The following is a 23,424-nucleotide window of genomic DNA, read 5'->3' on the forward strand; positions in this document are numbered from 1 at the left end:
GTTGGTGCTTTTGATTGTCTGATAACATGAAATATAAATTTATTAACAATTGAAATGTTCTTATAATATGAAATATAAGTTTCTCAACCCAAAAAAAAAAAGAAAAGAAATATAAATTATTAATGTTAATCCCATGAGATTAAAGTTGACCAAAGTTAGGCATAGACATATTTTAGAAAAAAAGTTGAGGCATAGACAATTTTGCAATGGATAATGCAACATATTAAAGAGTGTCCCTAATTAAAAAAAAAAAAAAAAGTGTCCCTAATAAAATTTATTTACTTTATATGAAAACCCATTCGGATAAGATTCGAACTAAAAGTTTTATCTTTATCCATCAAATCTCGGACTTGGCTTAAGTCATATTTATACACGTGTCACTATTCTGATGGATTTAATGCAATTGAACAATAAACATTAAATCAAAACACTTTTGAATATATGTCATCATCCTGATAGGTCTAAAGTAATTGGGCACTGGACCAGTCCTCACCCCTAGACCCTGGTCCTGTACAGTGTACACTAAAGCTTTGCCCCAGATTTGGAGAGCTAGAAACAATAATCCATGTATCACGAGATTACTATTGGGCCTAAAGTATTTGGGTTGGGTTGAATGTCCGTTTCAATCAAAATTTTAACCTGAAGCAACCCAGTTTTATAAATTCTTTGTTATTCAAACCCAGCCCACTCAGTTCTTGTCACTTATCCACGTTAACATTAACAAAACCCGAACCATCTCAAGCACTTAATACTACACAAGAGATCAGAAACAGAGCTTTGCATTGCATTCCTGGGACGACTCTGTGGTGGCTCGAGCTGCGTGACGATTTCGAATGAATGGTATCTTCAAGATTCCTTTTTTATTGATTCTGGCTGATTTTTGATTTTGGGGATTTTGAGAAAAATTGGTTTGTTTGTTTGTTTATATAGTGTAGGTAAGGTATTTGTTGTTAGTTCTGAGTGAGGATTTCTAATTAGACGGAAAAACAAAATAGGACCAAAAAACATTTTTAAATTGTATTTTTTTTCATTAATTGTTGAAGCTGTGGATATGGATGATTAAGAGTGAAAGGTGATGAACAACTCATGAAATAAAGATTGCAAATTTAAATGTATTGAAAAATTAAAACCACACATAAAAAATGTGAAGTTAGAAACAACATTAAGAAGACAAATGAGGGAAAGAGCGGACAGTTTAATATGTTCATCATTGGGGGGACGCTCGTGCAAGAGAGGTTAAAAATAGAGTATTTTTATTACTATGAATGATAAAAATGATGATTAATTATAGTTCAGAGAATAAGAATAGACTAGGAGAGAGTTTGACTTTCTTTCTGTATTGCACCCAATGGTATAGCCTTTTAAATGTGATGGAGAGGAAATTTACATCACATTTAAAATAAGCCGTATCCGAATGCACACTCAATGTACAAATACCCATTTAAAAAAGCTAAACTTTGAATTACTTATACGTAAAATGTATGCACTTTGATCATACTATTTTGCTTTGTCTACAATTCTTCTTTTTTGGTGCAGGCATAAGATTTTGTGATGTGGCATTGGATCAAGTATAATGGTTAATAACTCAGCACCCAGTATGAAAATAAATTAGTTGGTGTTGGAAACAAAGCACTTCATGCCCCAAATCTCCAACCCTTCAACACTTCCAATCTTCTGCTCACTAACTTATCAGAGATTTCTTTTTTGCAGCCTGCAATCAAAATGCATTTCATCCTCATCATCTCCTGTTCCATCCCAACAGCACATTGCCCATTTAATACTAGACCAAAAGTCATTCTCCCAAGCCCTTCAAACCTTCAAATGGGCTTCCAAACTCCCCAATTTTACCCACTCTCAATCCACCTACCGTGCATTGATCCACAAGCTCTGTGCTTTCCGCCGCTTCGATATTGTAAAGGAATTACTTCAAGAAATGCCCAACACAATTGGGTCACCCCCTGATGAAGACATTTTCATCACGATCGTCCGTGGTCTAGGGCGGGCACGTATGGTTAAGCGGGTAATCAAAGTGGTTGACTTGGTTACCCAGTTTGGAAAGAAACCTTCTATGAGGATTTTCAATTCAGTACTTGATGTTCTTGTTAAGGAAGATATTGATTTGGCTCGAGAGTTTTATAGGAAGAAGATGATGGGGAGCGGTGTTGAAGGTGATGGATACACTTTCGGGATCTTAATGAAGGGGCTTTGCTTGACTAATAGGATTGGTGATGGTTTCAAACTGTTGCAAGTGATGAAGTCTAGGGAAATCATACCAAATACTGTGATTTATAACACATTACTTCATGCACTTTGCAGGAATGGGAAAGTTGGGAGAGCAAGGAGCTTGATGAATGAGATGGAGGAGCCTAATGATGTGACTTTTAATATCTTAATATCTGCGTATTGTAAAGAAGAGAATTTGGTTAAAGCTCTTGTTCTCTTAGAGAAGTGCTTCAATCTGGGGTTTGTGCCTGATGTTGTAACAGGGACTAAGGTGCTGGAAGTTCTCTGCAATGTTGGTCGTGTTACTGAGGCTGTTGACATTTTGAACAGATTGGAGAGTAAGGGAAGTGCGGTGGATGTTGTGGCTTATAACACTTTGATAAAGGGTTTTTGTAGATTAGGGAAAGTGAAAGTTGGGCATTGCCTTTTGAAGGAGATGGAGAGGAAGGGCTGCCTTCCAAATGTGGACACATACAATATATTGATCTCTGGTTGTTGTGAGTCTGAAATGTTGGATTTGGCTCTTGATCTGTTTAATGAGATGAAAACAGATGGACTTAATTGGAATTTTGTTACATATGATACATTAATTAAAGGTTTGTGTTCAGGAGGGAGGATGGAAGATGGGTTTAAGATTTTGGAAATAATGGAGGACAGTAAGGAGGGATCTAGGGGTCGTTTAAGCCCTTATGATAGTGTGTTATATGGTCTGTATAAGGAGAATCAGTTAGATGAAGCACTCACATTTCTGACCCAGATGGGGAAGTTATTCCCTAGAGCAGTTGATAGGAGCTTGAGAATTTTAAGTCTTTGTGAAGAGGGTGCTATTGAGGATGCAAAGAAGGTTTTTGGTCAGATACTTGTAGAAGGGGGAGTTCCAAATGTTCTTGTTTATGACCATTTAATCCATGGATTTTGTGAAGGAGGGTATATGCGTGAAGCATTTGAGCTGATGAATGAGATGGTTGGTCGTGGTTATTATCCACTTGCACCAACATTTGATGCTCTGATTAGTGGGTTCTGCAGGCAAGGAAAGGTCAGTAGTGCTTTTAAGCTCATTGACGACATGGTTGTGAGGGGTTGCAAACTTGATATAGGAAGTTATAATCCCTTGGTTGATGCTCTTTGTAGAAAGGGGGATTTTCAAAAGGCTTATGGGCTCTTTTTACAAATGTTAGAAAAGGATATTGCTCCTGATTTATCATCATGGAACTCATTGCTTCTTATTTGGTGTCAAGAAACATCATGGTTAGCAAGACAGAACATGTTCCAAGTAAATTACCTTTTACAGCAGATTGCTGAGATTTGAATTAATTTTAGCTATTGAGATATAGATGAAGTGTAAGACAAAGAATTTTCAACTTAGTGAATGTGAGTAAAAGTAAAGGCTGCATTAGCTTGTTCGTTATTACCAATTCTGCATTACCTAAATGGGAAATGAAGGTTTTTTCATATATTCCAAATTAGAGGTTCAAGAGTTAGAGATAGTTTGAGGAAGGTGCTTCTTGGGAATGTAAGTAGAGATCTTCAGTATTATTTGATGTTTGCACTTTCTTATTACTAGCTTGCCTTTTAATTAATTTACACCTGTTGAAGACCACACATTCAACCAGAAATAATTAGAAGTAAAAAACTCTGAATAAAGAAATATAAAACATAGACAAGGTTAAAAGAAACACATAGTAGCAATCCAGATCTATCTTGAATATTCATTAACCGAAAGAGACACTGGACTAATTTTTTATAATTCAGCATTTTTAAAGATATTTCTATTATCCTATCATATTAATTTTGATTTTGAAAATTACAAACTAATATGAGAGATCATATTTCTTGTGTTGTAAAGGCCCATTATCAACAGTATTCTCTATCATAGCAATCCAGTCCAAAAAAAGGGGCTTTTTAGCTAATAAGAGATGATATGCTAATGAAATTAACTCATTTTGAAGGTGAAATCACCATCACTCTAAAGCATATGATACTGGTTGGCACTTGGCAATGGAAATGAAAGATAGAGTGGTTTTCCAACAATTGCACATCATCTGCTACCAATTGTAAGTCCTAGTTAAGACCCATGTTCTCAAGTTCTGTCAATTTCATCGTTGATATTCTTTGATTGGATCATTTCTACAATTAAAAAATATAGGGACTTCCATAATTTTCCATTAATTTGGTTGGGCAATCAATTGACTTATGCTTCTTAATGCAACCGTTGGCTGTTTACATCATTAAATTTCAATAAAGCACTGTTTAATATTGCAGTTGCTAACTTACTTTCTCTGTGCTATAAGCGGTCCTGTCTAATAACTTTTCAATTCCTTTTTGTAGTAAAGAATCCACAAACCCTCATTCACTTGTCTTATTGATTTCTATTGTTAAGTTAGCTATGACTATCATAAAATTTATGGGAGATGGCTTTGCAATGAAATTGATCCACAATAATTCTATCTATATTTTTTTTGGTGCCTAGAAATACTTTATTAAAAAAGAGCAAAACTAAAAAGAGGAAAAGTGCTGCAAAAGAGGGGTTTTACCTCCATCTCTATCCTAAGGACAAAAGCAACAGTCTGGAATGGATGAGATGGGGATCAATCCGGACATATTACAAAAGATGGCCCACTTAGCAATATTATTGGCTACAATATTGGTTTCTCTAAAAGTGTGATTTACACCCAATCAGATAAAAATTGAAAAAGTATCTAGCTTCCTCAATTAGATGTTCAATAGACCAATCAGGCTCCAAAGAGTGGTTCTGTAACTAGATAATAATATTTAGAGTGTCTCCTTCACGAACCCAATTTCCATATCCCATTTCCGCTGCTATTGTTATCACTAAGAGAGCCGCATGAGCTTCAGCCAGGGGCTTTGATTCTCTATTATCTGGGTCCAACTGCTACTATACATGTCTTTTCCTTTCTAACTGCAGCGTTGAAATTAATCTTGACATACGCAACTTTTTTCTCCAATCTCCACCTACAAATTCCCAAGAAGAAACATGATCAGTGTATACCTATTTAATTTAAAAAATTAAGAGAATGAGATTAAGAACTTCCCTTTGTTGTTAATTCATAAGCTTGTTCCTAGTAATCCATATTATGTTGTTGCTAAAATCTGCAAATAGTCTAAAGTTCCTCACTCCTTCCGTTGGAATTATCAGCTTATCTTCAGGTTGGAGAACTAACTTGGGCCAATTCATCTCTTCAAATTTGATTGGCCAAGCTGCCAAGGTGAGAGAACCCCGATAATTGGACACTTTATAAGCAAGCGCTCCAACTGTATATAAAGACCTATTTAGTGAAAATTAATGTAAGTCAAGGCCTTCATCCAGCAAAATGGAAAAAAAAAAATCAATGTAAAAATTTTTATGGGTTATGATTTATAGAAAGATTGGACTTCTTGTTCTGGTTTACGCTTTACACATTCTGAAATGCATATTCTGTTTTCTGTTATAGTGTTATCATTTAGTGTTGCTTGAATATGGCATATATTGTATATGCAATTACTGCAAAAATATTTTGGATATCTTTATTTTGGATCGCTAAGTATGGCAGTTTGATATGCTTTGACTGAAGTGGCCATGTGATTTAAAAAAATTTCATGGTCTTTACACTTAAAGGGGGTGTCATTAAGTTTTATGCTTTTACAACTCTGTCCCATCAATTAGTCATGCCACAATGTAAGTTCTATTTTATTACTTGTTACAGATGTCTTCATTTTTCTGTCAAAGTAGTACCTCAATGGTTGAGTATCATGAACGTTTACCTATCAGGAAAGAGAAAAAAAAAAAAAGTATTGTGAACGCTTGTGTGATTATTGTGTTGTTCATTATTAGTTCTGCAACAACTTTGTGGTGTTTAAAATCAGAATTATCTGAAAATATTTTGTATGCTAGTAAACTCTTTTCTCTTTTTTGGGGTCTCTATTTCCTCATATATCATGGATTTGGTAATACTACAAATAAGTTTATTTTAGGAAAAGCAATATTAATATATATTATCATCATATTATTTGCAGGCTTCAGCCTTTGGACAAGACGGTGATGAGTATAACTTCATCAAAACGATATGATAGTGGTAGGTGAGATAAAAAGAGAGTTAAATCTCTCTAGATGTTTTTAGAGTCTTGAAGGTTGATACTTGATATCATGACTAATATATTTGTTTAGGAAACAGGGAAGACAATGATACCTTTCCTCAATTTTTAGGCTTTGTACAATAAGAACAAGGATTACGATTCTTTAGAGTACTTAGGGTAATTCACTGCAGAATTTCTATAATCATATCCATCAATTTTGAAGTGAGTGGTCAAGTCTAGAGAAGTGCAGTCCATCAAATGAGATAAATGCTGACTAGCTGCTAAAGGAAGGTTCATTGATTCTGTAATAGAAATTTATGCTGATATTAGGGGTATTCCTGTGTCTGTTATGTATTCTAGAGTTGATTGAATTGTAGTTTTAGCTGTGTTTCTCTTTATATCTGTAATTGAGTCTATGCACAGACTTAGATAAGTCTTTGGGTTTGGAACCCTGTAACTGGGTTTAGTAGTGTGTTCCAATAAAAGTTCATGCTTATCAAATAAATTTTTTTGAAGTGACTATAATTTTTTTTTTTTTGAAGCAAGTCACATCTTCAATAATTTAAATAAATATTAAAATGGTGATAATCAATGTCTAATCAAATGGTGATGATAAGTAAATGCTAATTCACTCATTTCAAAATGGATGGATAGAATTTTAACAATTCAACTTAGGAGTAATCCTAAGAAATCTAGAAGATCATAATTCACAAGGAAATTATTATGACTTGCATTTCTCACTATGCAAGCATGTTTTGATTACCGAATAATTTAGACAAATTGCATATAAAGGACTTCCAAATTCGAATGTTTTAGGAATTCAAAAAAAGACTAAATCATGTTCTATGGTTTGTTACCCTTCTTAACTCCATTTGGCTTGCTTGGAAAGTTCACAATAAACCTCTGCAATCAAAAGACGATATTTGAAAAAATATTGTCAGTAATGTCCTGCCCTTTAACCAAACTAACTAGAAGTTGATGAATAAACAGTCTTTGTGCTAGAATTGGTTGAAACTTGAAGTTTTACTCCTACAATTTCAAATCCTTTTGTAGAAAATAATAAAACATCTTAATAATCTTATGCTCTTTGAAAGAAGAGTGCAAATTAAACTGATATTTACAACACAATATTGTACTTTAGATAGTATTCATAGAAAAATCCAGCCAGGGGCGGCTTGATGCATTTGGGGGCCTAAGGCGAAAATTGATCATCTTATTTAGATGCAAAATTACTACTAATTAACATGAACTACATAGAAAATTTTTTTTTTTTGAATTTTTAAGACAAAAAAAATTTGACAAAATTTTTCATATTTGTTGATGTGGTAGATTGATAGTGGTAAGTAAAACAGTGGTGTTAGTGGTAGATTTAGATGAAAACTAGTAAAAGTTTGCTAATTAAACTCTTATTATTATTCTTTTTTTTTTAGAAGTGCAACATTCACAATATTTTTTACAACAAATCCTAGATTTTAAACTGTTTTTTGTTTTTTATTTGAAAATATCACTATAATTATTTTTTTGCCATCAACAATAGGCTGTAATAACTTGCTACTTAGCATTAGTTGTACAAGTGTTGTAAAAAATATTGTGGACGATGTTGCATTTTTCTCTATTTTTTTATTTTTTTTTCATCTAATAAAAAAATTTATTTTATTTATTGATTATAAATAATCCTATTGGTTAAAATTTAGGGGCCTTTTTTTTACTTGGGGCCTTAGGCGGTTGCATTTTTTGCTCCACCATAGAGCCGGCCCTGAATCCAGCCTAACCTTAACCTAATCCAAGTAAAGGCTAGGTTATTTGTCCTACAAATGCATGCCTACAGAGGCCTGGGCTTTTAACAGGAGTGTATGGAAGAAGTACCGAGATCCCTCAAAAGACCACTCCTAGGAGGAAGCCTAGTAAGACCAATTATATTGGTTACTCTTTCTTTTTCTTTTTCTTTTTTCTAAGCAAGTTTACGCAAATTTCAAAGTTGGAGTAAGCATTTTTGGGTCGTTTTCCAAATTAATTTTAGTTTTCAATACATCAAATGGAGTGCAATTTTGTGGTAATTTATTTATTTATTTTTAAGGAGTTAAGGTAATTTTACTACAAATTATTTGGGCTGGCAGAATGCATTTGAGAAACAACAAAATTCTCTTACTTTAGTTGTGTGTATTTGCTTTCCAAAATGCTTTTTTCTATTCCCAATTAGAGGGTCATGTTAGTTGTATTAGGTCAATTATTTTTTTGGTTAAATGTTTTGGTATTGTAAATGTAAGTTGTTATTACTCATGCTTGGAGGGTTGTTCAAAGTTGGTCCTATACAAGTCCTACTTCATTTATGAATGTAAAATATAGAGAGAATTGAGAGTGTGATTTTTTTAGAAGGATTTCAGATTTTCCCTTGTTTATCTTTTCTCATTAGGTAGATTCTAATAGGTGGCGAGTTTCACGTTTTGTATCTCTTAGGTGCATTTCTTGAGTGATGAGCATTCATAACTTCTACTTTGTATCCCTTGGGAGGATTCCTTTAATTGGTGAGCAAGATGGTTACTTATAGGAGACTGCTTACTATAGCTGATCAAATCTATTCTTGTAAGTGTGTACTTGTGTTTGCTGCATATTCTCCAAAAATAAAAATAAAATTTGGTATCAGCTTCACAAGAAGTTTGGAACCTAATTTTGAGAACAAATGGATCTATACTCTTCGTTTTAGTGCTTTTAATTAATTATAACTTTACTTTTGAAAAACAAAAATTTGAATTTATGGAAATGCTGCGCAAACATGTATTGGTTATTTTCTATCATATCCCTAACCAGTAACCACTATCTTGTATAATTCTTAAAAGGTAGAGAGCAATTGGTTTCTTCATCCAATATGATGATTACACTTGTAAAAGCTTATTCCATTCTTTTTAAAAGGCATTACATGAATACTCTGTTTTTAGAATGTTGATTCCTTCGACCATTAAAACTAAGCCATAGTGGAGCTACAATCTGAAGACTTTCTCAAATATCTAGATTATCATTGGAATCTATACCAGAAGCAAAGATTGCAAATATATTCATTTATATATAATCTTTTCTATCCTCTATGATTCTATCTATCTTCTTGGTGACCAAATGGATCTTATCAATTTATATACAGGTACTTAGCTGAATTGAAAATCTTTCATTTCAACTTTGTATTCTAAATCCACTGATGTTATCTGCCTAACTACACCATCAAAATGTAACTTGAAAGTAGTTAGGTGGTACACTTGTTCGTTAGCCCCCCTTTCACTTTTTTCATTATCATATAGACATGTCTACTTCAATCGCTTTCTAATTCTTGTTTCTTAGAACTTTTTTGATTAATTATAATCAAGAAGATGTAATTGCATTGATAGCATGGGTTTTTGGTGGTAATGGCATCATTGTGTGATATGTGATATTTTTGTATCTACTTCTTTAAAAGTTTGGCTGTGATGTGGAAGAAATAACATAATACCCTTAAAATGAGGGGGAAGCAGATAGGAATTAGGATAGATTAGATCAATAATCAAAGTGGGGAGAGAGATTTTTAAATTTATAATTTAATATATAAGGAAGTTGTGTTTTAGTTTTTTGTCAAACTATTCTACTCTTTGTCCATCAGACATCTTGAAAATCTCATGAACTGATAATATGATTGATGAAATTTGGGACCTCTAAGAGTTCTGGAAGAACAAGAAAAGATTATTTATCATTATGAAGATAAATCAATGATTTTATACTTTTTGATTGTAACAATAGAGAAAAAAAATAAAATCAAGGTTTTGACATTTAAACGAACATAACTCTCACAATTCAAGTGTCAATTAAAATTATTGATGATGTGATAGAATAAAATTAATTCATTTCAAAATAGATGGATAGAATTTTAAAAATTTGTCATACGTGCTTAATCAAAACATATCCTATTAAAGAAACACAATCTTCTCCATTTTATTTGAGAGGGCTCATTTTACTCTCAAGATTTTATTTATTTTATTTAATATTTGATGTCACAGTTGGTATGCAAACCTATTTCTTTTTTTTGAGAAGCGTATGCAAACCTATTTTAAATGAGAAAAATGGAATGTGAACCTTGATTTTTTTTTTTTTAATAAAAAAAACATAATAAGACTTGAACCTATAGACTTTATTATATTAATTTGCCATAGTAGGGGAATTTTCCAATCAAGATGGTGACACGTACCAACATTTGGATTATATTAATTATATTAATCTTCAATAATTTATAGAACTATGTTAAATGTACTAACACGCCACCAACTAAAATGGACAAAATTTAGATACAGTACTTTAGGTGTTGTTCTTTAGGTTCCTATTTTTAAAATTCAGCCATATGACTACTTGATTAAAAATTACACTTTCTTTTCATAAGAAAAAATCCCCATAGCAAAATTTCAAAATGAGAACTTAAAGAACAATATCTAAATACTGTACATAAATCTTACAAAGTGAAAAAAACACCACCAATAGGCCGTCCATATTCCAAGAGGACAGGGATTCTTTGTTTAAAGAGCCACGTGGTCAAATTATAGATTTTGGACAAATATTTTAACACAAACCCATAATTGGGTGCCACCTTATGCAACAATTGGGCACTCGAAATCTTTTGCACTTGCCAGTTGCCATTTATCCCTTCTATATATTCCACTGCAATAAAAAATTCTTCATACTGATAATAGTAATACATATACCTTATCCAAACTGATCATAACTATATATAGTAAATTCGTGAGAGTGGGGTGCCTTTTACTTCTTGTGGGTTGGTCTACAGAATGAAAGGTCTAATTAAACAGCAGAATAGTATTTCCATGAAAAATATTAAACGTTTTTTTTTGTCAATTTATTAAAAAAATGATAAATGTTAATGGATACTTTAGGACAATTATTAATAAATTATTTTAAGAAAGTTTTTATGATAAAAGAAAAAAAAACAATTAATGCTTTGATTTTTTTTTTTTTTTTTCATAAAAAGGTATCAAAACTTTCCTAAAATGAGTTGTTAACACAATTGCTCTAAGAGCACTAGTTAACATGACTCATAAAAGATTTACATATTAATGTAATAATGAATATGATTTTATATCAATGCTATAATAAATATATTTTTACTAATTTTTATTATTATTATTATTATTATTTTTTTGTTTTTCAGCTCATCACTTCACAACAAGTCTTATAATGTCTTAAATGGTAGTTAGTGGTATGAAAAAAAATACATGATAGAAGTGGAAATAATATATGAACTTATGAATGTTTGTGATAAATAATAAAAAAATGACTTGGACATAAGATAATACCATGTTTAGACAGTTTAGTGATTCTTTCTTTACGTAATTGTTGGTTTTATTTTCTTTCTATTTTCGAAATTATTTCTTTTGATGGGTACATTCTTCATATGTATTTATATGCATCATTTGGACTGGAAAAAAAAAGTTTGTTGTAAAACTATATTTAATCATTTCACAGAGTTTTTTTGTAAATAGTATAAAATTTATACCGCGATATATCTTGTAAGTTTGAATGGGATAAATTTGTAATGTACTCACGTATTGTATTAAATTAAGGCAAGGTTTTATAGTTTATATATATAAGTTCAAGGTTTTATGCTTTTTTTTTTTTTTTGGTTGAGAAACCAAGGTTTTATTCATTGGTTGCCCAATTCAGGTTTTTAGATCCCTTTTTTGGACAAACGAGGCATTGGATATGGTGTGCTTGGCATGAACATTTATCTTATTAAATAGAAATATGTAACTATAAAAAAATTTAGGTGAAAACACCATTTTGGTCTCTACATTTTGATACCATGGTTAATTTGGTTTTTACATTTTGATAGCAACCAATTTGGTTATTGTTATTTTCAACTTATAGTCAATTTGGTCGCTACTTTTAACTCACTAACAAAAAATACTTGCATTGTTGGCATGATTAATGTCGAAATATTAAATGACATGCTGACATGTCAAAATTTTAGTGGCCACATCAGTGCTTAGATGTCAAAAAAGAGCCACAGCAACTTAAAAAAAAAAAAATTTCTTTTCTTTATCAAAAAATTTATTTTCTTTATTTTAATTTTTTTACAATTTCTTTAACCAATTAGAATTTCACTATTCTCAGTTTAACGTCATCTCTACACCACAAAAGTCTCACACTTTACTATCACAATGAAACCCAGGAATATGACTCTCTATCTCATGCTTAATTTTCTAGTACCCTTGTTTGAATATTCAAGCACCTCCTCTAGCATCATCTTCCCCTCATTTGACAGCAAATCAGAGTACACCTTTGATATCTTCACACTCCCAACATGAGATCCACCTTCACTCCCCAACAAAGTCACAATCATTGACGGTCAACAGTCACTTCCCTTCCTCCCCCTCCTTTCTCTTTTCCAACCAATCTATCATCAAAACTTGACTTTCACAAAAATTAGTTCATGATCGACCCTTGAAGAAGAAGACAACCTCGTACGTTTTCAAATCCCTTTGTTGGGTTTAAACTTAAAGTCGCCACAAAGTTAGATTTTCATTTAAACTTCACCGTCCCATTGAGATTTTCGTTTAAACTTTGCCATCCCATTGACTTCTTGTTGTTAAAAGTGACAAATCTGAATCCTCTAGATCTACAGGTTTCACGGTCATTGATGATCTAAGAAACAAAGACCAAAAACAACAAAGAAAAACAACCAAATCTAATGCGTTCATAGAGATAGCAATGGATCTAGGAATGGTTTTGAATAAACAAGCAAGATTGTCGCTTTTAATTTTTGGGCTCACTTTGATCCCTTGATGCCGTTTAAATTTTGAAAATATTTTATGATAGATTTGAAATTTGTTTTTAATTTGTTTAAACTGCTGAATCTGGTTTAGGGAAAAACAGTGAATGATTTTTAAAATGAAATTCTAATTGATTAAAGTAATTGTAAGAAAATTAAAAGTAAAACAATAAGGCAAGGAAAAAATTTGGCAGAGAAAAGAATTAACAAAAAAAAAAAAAAAAAAACAGATGTGGTTTTTTGCCATCTGAAATTTTGACATGTTAGCATCTCATTTAATATTTTAACATTAATCATACCAACAATGCAAATCATTTACCACATAAGCATTTTCGGTTAGTGAGTTAATGTTAGAAATCAAATTGATTGCAAGTTGAAAAAGACATGGACCAAATTAACTGCTGTCAAAATGTAAGGATCAAATTGATTGTGACCCCAAAATGTGGGGACCAAAATTGTGTTTTCGCAAAAAAAAAAAAAATGATCATAAATAGTGTGGGGCCCAATAGTTTAGGGGCCCGGCTCGCTTGCTTATGGGGAGTCCACAGGCCCCAAACTAAAGGAGGTCAGGGCCCAAGTCCAAAAATAGGAAGCCCAAAGTGACCCGAAGATACAGCCGAGGACAGCTTAGTCCTCGGCAGACCCAAAGTCTCCCGGATTAGAGTGGAGTACAAGCTGACTTGAGAGATCAGAAAATATCTTGGGGCAGTTGTCCTTAATACCCTTCACTGATATGACACTGCACCTAATAGAGCCGGATTTTTAGGCTTTATTGATCATCTCCAACAATTTCGGGATTAGATTGATGGGACAGATATCTGTCCTGGTAAGATCGACCCTACACGTGGACGAGGGACAACAAACGTAGGCTAGTATAAAAAGGAAAGGTAAACTAATAAGGAAAGAGGCCCCTCCCATCTCACTTCCGGAGAAAAACTTCAGGAAGGAGAATGCCCGGTTAATATAGGTGCATCACCACGAAAATTCCGCCGTCGAGTAACCGGAGAAAACATTAGTGCTCCTCGGACATGATCCGAGGAGCCAAATCCCTCAAAGTTACAGGGATGTAAGGCCTGAATATCCAGATCAAAGCCTTTTCTTGTCTTGGTTCACTTAACGTCCGGCCTGTACTAACGCCCCGTGACCCAACGTTGGCCTTTCAAGCCCACTCTCTACAAATATTATTGTAAGGGATTTCCTGTAGGCGAGCCCAACGTCGTTGTTGGGCCGCTAGAGATTCGTGTCCCTACAATTGGCGCCGTCCGTGGGAAGGCTTACGCGTTGGCACGGGTGGCGCATGAGTCAGCTCTCTAGCAAGCAGAAATTCACGAGTCTTTCCCATCTCCGGCGAAGTGCAGTCGTTGCTCCACCATAAGCTTCTGCTAGGGGCTACGCCTTGCACTGCTAACGGCGCGGGCAGCTCTAGGGGCTTCCGCCCTCGAGCAACTCTCCCCTCCCTGGCCTAGGGGCTGACCTTCGAAAAATAAATAAGTATAGAGAAAAGACTACTCAAAAAGAAATCTTACAAGTTTTGGACAGAACCAAGGCCTTGCATGGTCCTCGGACCCAAGCCTACGGGGAAACCAAGTACAAACAAGAAATCTTACAAGTTTTGGACAGAACCAAGGCCTTGCATGGTCCTCGGACCCAAGCCTATGGGGAAACCAAGTACAAAAAAGAAATCTTACAAATTTTGGACAGAACCAAGGCCTTGCATGGTCCTCGGACCCAAGCCTATGGGGAAACCAAGTACAAACAAGAAATCTTACAAGTTTTGGACAGAACCAAGGCCTTGCATGGTCCTCGGACCCAAGCCTATGGGGAAACCAAGTACAAAAAAGTGATCTTACAAGTTTTGGACAGAACCAAGGCCTTGCATGGTCCTCGGACCCAAGCCTATGGGGAAACCAAGTACAAAAAAGTGATCTTACAAGTTTTGGACAGAACCAAGGCCTTGCATGGTCCTCGGACCCAAGCCTATGGGGAAACCAAGTACAAAAAAGTGATCTTACAAGTTTTGGACAGAACCAAGGCCTTGCATGGTCCTCGAACCCAAGCCTATGGGGAAACCAAGTACAAACAAGAGATCTTACAAGTTTTGGACAGAACCAAGGCCTTGCATGGTCCTCGGAACCAAGCCTATGGGGAAACCAAGTACACAAGCACCATCGGAGTTCTCTACTTCCCAGTCGATTGCTCGGATGGATTATTTAGAGATTATCAGCCTTGGACGGTATTCACGCGCTTATCACAGAATATTCAACTGTTGTCCCGGTTAGTTTCCTAAGTTTGGTTTACTATGAATTATCGATATAATGCCTGGTAGTATTGATAAATTGGAGTTAGTTAGATTATGTTTCAAGCTATTTTGCTCTAAATATTCTGAAAGAAACACACGCATGGGGCACACTCATTCACAAAGTAGTGTAGTCAAAGGAACAGTATCCAAAACAAGTAAAGAAATTTCCATTATCACTAAAACAAAGAAATAGTACAGCATACAATGAAAAGCTGGGATCAGTTTGTGTCAAAGCTCATTACATAACCGAAAAGAAAGGAAGATACAAGAGAGAAAAATGAAGCTGAGGAGGTGGGTCAGAGGAGAGGTTGGCTACAGCTCCAAGACCTTGTTCTTCCTCAATGCTTTCACATGCCCACAACTCAAACAGCAAAAGAGACCCAACTTGAGCCTGACACCGTTGAAAGAAAGGTGCAGGGAGTTGGAGGTTGAGGGACTTTCTCTAAATATACGCCTGCCGCAAAGCAGAGACGCTGACGGCGGAAAATCTTTCTTCTGACACACCAAAATTCTGGCATGGACAGAATCTGTTTCGGATTTTGACTAAAAGAGGGAGAGATCCCCTTCCCCCCCAGTCGAAATGGAGTGTTCTCCTGAACTTATGCTTCCTGTGCCCGTACCTTACTACTTTGAGTCTCATGAGGACACGGTGCTTCTGCGGCGGGGAGAGTTCTTTCTTCCCAACCCTTGCCTTAGACATGTTATGCTAAGGGAGGAGAGCTCCGGATGTGGGAGTTATGATATGGAAGAAAACTGAAGGACTGGTGCGTATATAAAGCAACTCTCTCTCCCTCCTATTTATTTGAAAAGACAAGGTGATGGCGGTCCACTCACGCGGCGTCCCAAGGAACGCTACAGACAAAAGGGTTCTGGCTCAGCTTCCAACGTCAACTGCAACCCCAAGATCAAAGAAGCCTCGTAAAGGCGCACCTCGATCATTGTGACGTCAGAGAGTACCGCGTGGCCAGAGGCTGCAGAAATATCTCTTAATTCCTGGGCTAAATGAATTCGTGACCCAGGCCCGTTCTGCATAAAGGCCCAGGGACTATGGCCCACGCCGAGGAATAGCCGCTGCCGAGGGTAACCTCCTGCTCGGCGCCTCATGATATATCTGAAGAAAGGGAGAATCTGAACTCAAAGAGTCTTGGACAGAACCTAGGACTTGCATCGTCCTCGGACCCAAGCCTATGGGGAAACCAAGTACAAAAAAGATATCTTATAGGTCTTGGACAGAACCTAGGACTTGCATGGTCCTCGGACCCAAGCCTATGGGGAAACCAAGTACAAAAAAGATATCTTATAAGTCTTAGACAGAACCTAGGACTTGCATGGTCCTCGGACTCAAGCCTATGGGGAAACCCAGTACCTAAAAGAAAAAGTATAAGCCCTAAACAAAACCCAGGCTGTGCGAAGTCCTCGGACTCAGGACTATTGGGAAGCCAACTACTCAGATGGAGAAGTTTCTCGGCTCAAACGTTGTGAAATGTTAAGGCCAGTGTGTTAAGAAAATGGCGAAATGAACTGATAATCGTTAGCCTAAGGAAATTGTGCATTGGGAGGGCGACGAGTCCTCGGATAACTATTTCTTACACCTTATTGAGCATTTAGTCCCCATCTCGACTAATTTCAAGGTAAGTCTCGTTTCTCACTGGTCGGATTGTTATGCCGAATGATGATATTGTTATAGTTATTATGGCGTCTTTTTATTAGCGAGTATTGTAGCCTTAGTTATCATTGATTCAAATGCTATACTATTGTACCGAGCAGTGCTTGCAAATTTATTAAAACAAATAAACAGAACATGCGAAATGGAATAACAGTAACTTTTATTAATATAAAAAATTATTACAACGTACAAAGAAGGGCTTAAACAAGCCTATACAAAAAAATGAACTGCCGAAGCAGTAATAACGTCCGTAATACAGATAAGTAAACCGTCAGGTGTCCTTTAAACTCGCCTTCAAAGTCTCTCTGAAATCTCTGCCTCAGTACTGCTCATATCAGGAGAAGAGCCTTATATAGAAAAGATGAAGGAGAAGGAAGAAGAATTGGAACACATGGAAGCACTTCAGCAAGCTCTTGTCGCCGAGGAGTGCAAAGGAAAAAGAAGATGGAAGACATGAGCAGGAAGGAGGAGAAGAAGAGGGAAGCAATGAAAAGAAAGTAAAAGGAGCAAAAGAAGAAGAAAGAAAAGTAAAGGATGGCGCCAGTGAACGAAGAGAGGAAGAAGCCGGGGCAGTTAGTCCCTGCCTCAATCCTAACTCTTAGCACACTGGAGCCCTATTAGGTATGCTCATGAGAGAGCGGATGGAGATGACAAGGGAGGTTTTCGACTCAGTCACACCGGAAGTGGGGTGTGACGAGTCCCTGCTTCGGATTTTGGCTAAAAGAATGGGGAGGTAGATCTTGAGTCTCCGCCATCCTTACCCCGACCGAGCCATCTCAAGTTTTGTTAGGACATGGCGTTTCTAGGAAAGGAAGGGTTTGTTCATGGCTGATTACTATGGGGGATATATTATCGGATAGGGAATAACCAGATTGAAGAAGTGAAATCTGAGAAGAGCCTGAGGGATTCTGATATGAGAAAATCACCTTCTGTCTTCTTTCTTTATATAGGGGACGAAGAAAAGGGTATATGCCGCGTTCAGATCCCCAGAGAAATCTGCAGAGAATAATGCGCCGTTTCGTTCCCCCACGCCATCAGTAACCGTTAGATCTAGGAGGTCTCGTAAATGGGAAAATATTAAAGACACACTGCGGATAACCAGACGGCATAATGGCAACGTACGCAAATTCAGGAAAACGGCTCTTAGACCGGTACATTCCTCGGGGAGGTGAAGAGTCGCCTACGTTGATTAATGGCTGAATTAAACGAACCGCAATGAAGGCTTGATATTATCAAAACCCACCTTTCCAACCATGACGTTGGACAGCCAGGTTTTGAGGGGCTAATGTGGGGCCCAATAGTTTAGGGGCCCGGCTCGCTTGCTTATGGGGAGTCCACAGGCCCCAAACTAAAGGAGGTCAGGGCCCAAGTCCGAAAATAGGAAGCCCAAAGTGACCCGAAGATACAGCCGAGGACAGCTTAGTCCTCGGCAGACCCAAAGTCTCCCGGATTAGAGTGGAGTACAAGCTGACTTGAGAGATCAGAAAATATCTTGGGGCAGTTGTCCTTAATACCCTTCACTGATATGACACTGCACCTAATAGAGCCGGATTTTTAGGCTTTATTGATCATCTCCAACAATTTCGGGATTAGATTGATGGGACAGATATCTGTCATGGTAAGATCGACCCTACACGTGGACGAGGGACAACAAACGTAGGCTAGTATAAAAAGGAAAGGTAAACTAATAAGGAAAGAGGCCCCTCCCATCTCACTTCCGGAGAAAAACTTCAGGAAGGAGAATGCCCGGTTAATATAGGTGCATCACCACGAAAAACCCGCCGTCGAGTAACCGGAGAAAATATTAGTGCTCCTCGGACATGATCTGAGGAGCCAAATCCCTCAAAGTTACAGGGATGTAAGGCCTGAATATCCAGATCAAAGCCTTTTCTTGTCTTGGTTCACTTAACGTCCGGCCTGTACTAACGCCCCGTGACCCAACGTTGGCCTTTCAAGCCCACTCTCTACAAATATTATTGTAAGGGATTTTCTGTAGGCGAGCCCAATGTCGTTGTTGGGCCGCTAGAGATTCGTGTCCCTACAAATAGTATTAAATTTACGTAAAAATTTTAATATGTAATTAATTACGTTTACTTTTTAAAAAATAATTTGATTAATTATTTATATTTTATGATAAAAATTGTATTTAATTTTAAATGTATCTATACACATGCATTAATGCATTTTTTACATGCTATTTTTTTTTAAACAATTTGACAAATTATTTATATTTTATAATAAAATTTATTTTTAATTTTAAATGTATTTATGCGTTTGCATGAGTTATATGCTAGTATTTATGATGCATAGTTCAGGCTTCAAATTGTATCGAAGAATATATACTGTGGGGCCTAATAGTTTAGGGGCCCGACTCACTTGCTTATGGGGAGTCCACAGGCCCCAAACTAAAGGAGGTCAGGGCCCAAGTCCAAAAATAGGAAGCCCAAAGTGACCCGAAGATACAGCCGAGGACAGCTTATTCCTCGGCAGACCCAAAGTCTCCCGGATTAGAGTGGAATACAGGCTGACTTGAGAGATCAGAAAATATCTTGGGGCAGTTGTCCTTAATACCCTTCACTGATATGACACTGCACCTAACAGAGCCGGATTTTTGGGCTTTATTGATCATCTCCAACAATTTCGGGATTAGATTGATGGGACAGATATCTGTCCTGGTAAGATCGACCCTACACGTGGACGAGGGACAACAAACGTAGGCTAGTATAAAAGGAAAGGTAAACTAATAAGGAAAGGGATCCCCCTCCCATCTCACTCCTGGAGAAAAACTTCAGGAAGGAGAATGCCCGGTTAATATAGGTGCATCACCACGAAAAACCCGCCGTCGAGTAACCGGAGAAAACATTAGTGCTCCTCGGACATGATCCGAGGAGCCAAATCCCTCAAAATTACAAGGATGTAAGGCCTGAATATCCAGACCTAAGCCTTTTCTTGTCTTAGTTCACCTAACGTCCGGCCTGTACTAACGCCTCGTGACCCAACGTTGGCCTTTCAAGCCCACTCTCTACAAATATTATTGTGGGGGATCTTTCACGCGCGAGCCCAACATCGTTGTTGGACACGCCAAAGAATCGTGTCCCTACAATTGGCGCCGTCTGTGGGAAGGCTTACGCGTTGGCACGGGTGGCGCGTGAGTCAGCTCTCTAGCAAGCAGAGATTCACGAGTCTTTCCCATCTCCGGCGACGTGCAGTCGTTGCTCCACCATAAGCTTCTGCTAGGGGCTACGCCTTGTACTGCTAGCGGCGCGGGCAGCTCTAGGGGCTTCCGCCCTCGAGCCAGCTCTCCCCTCCCTAGCCTAGGGGCTGACCTTCGAAAAATAAATAAGTATAGAGAAAAGACTACTCAAAAAGAAATCTTACAAGTTTTGGACAAAACCAAGGCCTTGCATGGTCCTCGGACCCAAGCCTATGGGGAAACCAAGTACAAACAAGAAATCTTACAAGTTTTGGACAAAACCAAGGCCTTGCATGGTCCTCGGAACCAAGCCTATGGGGAAACCAAGTACAAACAAGAAATCTTACAAGTTTTGGACAGAACCAAGGCCTTGCATGGTCCTTGGACCCAAGCCTATGGGGAAACCAAGTACAAACAAGAAATCTTACAAGTTTTGGACAGAACCAAGGCCTTGCATGGTCCTCGGACCCAAGCCTATGGGGAAACCAAGTACAAACAAGAAATCTTACAAGTTTTGGACAGAACCAAGGCCTTGCATGGTCCTCGGACCCAAGCCTATGGGGAAACCAAGTACAAACAAGAGATCTTACAAGTTTTGGACAGAACCAAGGCCTTGCATGGTCCTCGGACCCAAGCCTATGGGGGAAACCAAATACAAACAAGAGATCTTACAAGTTTTGGACAGAACCAAGGCCTTGCATGGTCCTCGGACCCAAGCCTATGGGGAAACCAAGTACAAACAAGAGATCTTACAAGTTTTGGACAGAACCAAGGCCTTGCATGGTCCTCGGACCCAAACCTATAGGGAAACCAAGTACACAAGCACCATCGGAATTCTCTACTTCCCAGTCGATTGCTCGGATGGATTATTTAGAGATTATCAGCCTTAGACGGTATTCACGCGCTTATCACAGAATATTCAACTGTTGTCCCGGTTAGTTTCCTAAGTTTGATTTACTATGAATTATCGATATAATGCCTGGTAGTATTGATAAATTGGAGTTAGTTAGATTATGTTTCAAGCTATTTTGCTCTAAATATTCTGAAAGAAACACACGCATGGGGCACACTCATTCACAAAGTAGTGTAGTCAAAGGAACAGTATCCAAAACAAGTGAAGAAATTTCCATTATCACTAAAACAAAGAAATAGTACAGCGTACAATGAAAAGCTGGAATCAGTCTGTGTCAAAACTCATTACATAACTGAAAAGAAAGGAAGATACAAGAGAGAAAAATGAAGTTGAGGAGGTGGGTCAGAGGAGAGGTTGGCTACAGCTCCAAGACCTTGTTCTTCCTCAATGCTTTCACATGCCCACAACTCAAACAGCAAAAGAGACCCAACTTGAGCCTGACACCGTTGAAGGAAAGGTGCAGGGAGTTAGAGGTTGAGGGGCTTTCTCTAAATATACGCCTGCCGCAAAGCAAAGACGCTGACGGCGGAAAATCTTTCTTCTGCCACACCAAAATTCTGGCATGGACAGAATCTGCTTCGGATTTTGACTAAAAGAGGAAGAGATCCCCTTCCCCCTCGGTCGAAATGGAGTGTTCTCCTGAACTTATGCTTTCTGTGCCCGTACCTTACTACTTTGAGCCTCATGAGGACACGGTGCTTCTGCGGCGGGGAGAGTTCTTTCTTCCCAACCCTCGCCTTAGACATGTTATGCTAAGGGAGGAGAGCTCCGGATGTGGGAGTTATGATATGGAAGAAAACTGAAGGACTGGTGCGTATATGAAGCAACTCTCTCTCCCTCCTATTTATTTGAAAAGACAAGGTGATGGCGGTCCACTCACGCGGCGTCCCAAGGAACGCTACAGACAAAAGGGTTCTGGCTCAGCTTCCAACGTCAACTGCAACCCCAAGATTAAAGAAGCCTCGTAAAGGCGCACCTCGATCATTGTGACGTCAGAGAGTACCGCGTGGCCAGAGGTTGCAGAAATATCTCTTAATTCCTGGGCTAAATGAATTCGTGGCCCAGGCCCGTTCTGCATAAGGGCCCAGGAACTATGGCCCACGCCGAGGAATAGCCGCTGTCGAGGGCAACCTCCTGCTCGGCGCCTCGTGATATATCTGAAGAAAGGGAGAATCTGAACTCAAAGAGTCTTGGACAGAACCTAGGACTTGCATCGTCCTCGGACCCAAGCCTATGGGGAAACCAAGTACAAAAAAGATATCTTATAGGTCTTGGACAGAACCTAGGACTTGCATGGTCCTCGGACCCAAGCCTATGGGGAAACCAAGTACAAAAAAGATATCTTATAAGTCTTGGACAGAACCTAGGACTTGCATGGTCCTCGGACCCAAGCCTATGGGGAAACCAAGTACAAAAAAGATATCTTATAAGTCTTGGACAGAACCTAGGACTTGCATGGTCCTCGGACTCAAGCCTATGGGGAAACCCAGCACCTAAAAGAAAAAGTATAAGCCCTAAACAAAACCCAGGCTGTGCGAAGTCCTCGGACTCAGGACTATTAGGAAGCCAACTACTCAGATGGAGAAGTTTCTCGGCTCAAACGTTGTGAAATGTTAAGGCCAGTGTGTTAAGAAGATGGCGAAACGAACTGATAATCGTTAGCCTAAGGAAATTGTGCATTGAGAGGGCGACGAGTCCTCGGATAACTATTTCTTACACCTTATTGAGCACTTAGTCCCCATCTAGACTAATTTCAAGGTAAGTCTCGTTTCTCACTGGTCGGATTGTTATGCCGAATGATGATATTGTTATAGTTATTATGGCGTCTTTTTATTAGCGAGTATTGTAGCCTTAGTTATCATTGATTCAAATGCTATACTATTGTACCGAGCAGTGCTTGCAAATTTATTAAAACAAATAAACAGAACATGCGAAATGGAATAACAGTAACTTTTATTAATATAAAAAATTATTACAACGTACAAAGAAGGGCTTAAACAAGCCTATACAAAAAATGAACTGCCGAAGCAGTAATAACATCCGTAATACAGATAAGTAAACCGTCAGGTGTCCTTTAAACTCGCCTTCAAAGTCTCTCTGAAATCTCTGCCTCAGTACTGCTCATATCAGGAGAAGAACCTTATATAGAAAAGATGAAGGAGAAGGAAGAAGAATTGGAACACATGGAAGCACTTCAGCAAGCTCTTGTCGCTGAGGAGTGCAAAGGAAAAAGATGATGGAAGACATGAGCAGGAAGGAG

General features: G+C 37.6%; 1 protein-coding gene and 1 long non-coding RNA gene across 3 annotated transcripts; one reads left to right on the plus strand and one right to left on the minus strand.

Annotated features, from left to right (window-relative positions):
• Window positions 1-1,636: 1,636 nt before the first annotated feature.
• LOC126715918 (pentatricopeptide repeat-containing protein At2g17525, mitochondrial-like) lies at window positions 1,637-5,680 on the plus strand. Of its 2 annotated transcripts, XM_050416777.1 has the most exons (3): window positions 1,637-3,736; window positions 4,173-4,277; window positions 5,381-5,680. In XM_050416777.1, the coding sequence occupies exon 1, from the start codon at window positions 1,637-1,639 to the stop codon at window positions 3,530-3,532; it is 1,896 nt and encodes a 631-aa protein (XP_050272734.1). In that variant the 3' UTR covers window positions 3,533-3,736; window positions 4,173-4,277; window positions 5,381-5,680. The 2 variants fall into 2 exon arrangements, with proteins under 2 accessions (XP_050272734.1, XP_050272725.1); XM_050416768.1 differs by having other exon boundaries at window positions 1,637-4,277; window positions 5,381-5,632.
• On the minus strand, window positions 4,652-7,344 carry LOC126715958 (uncharacterized). The gene is made up of 2 exons (XR_007651969.1): window positions 7,155-7,344; window positions 4,652-5,510 (listed from the first exon to the last, which is right to left on the minus strand). It is a non-coding gene; the product is annotated as an uncharacterized LOC126715958 (long non-coding RNA).
• Between the last annotated feature and the right edge of the window lie 16,080 nt (window positions 7,345-23,424).

Source organism: Quercus robur, chromosome 1 (assembly GCF_932294415.1).
Source record: "Quercus robur chromosome 1, dhQueRobu3.1, whole genome shotgun sequence".
NCBI classification, from domain to species: Eukaryota; Viridiplantae; Streptophyta; class Magnoliopsida; order Fagales; family Fagaceae; genus Quercus; species Quercus robur.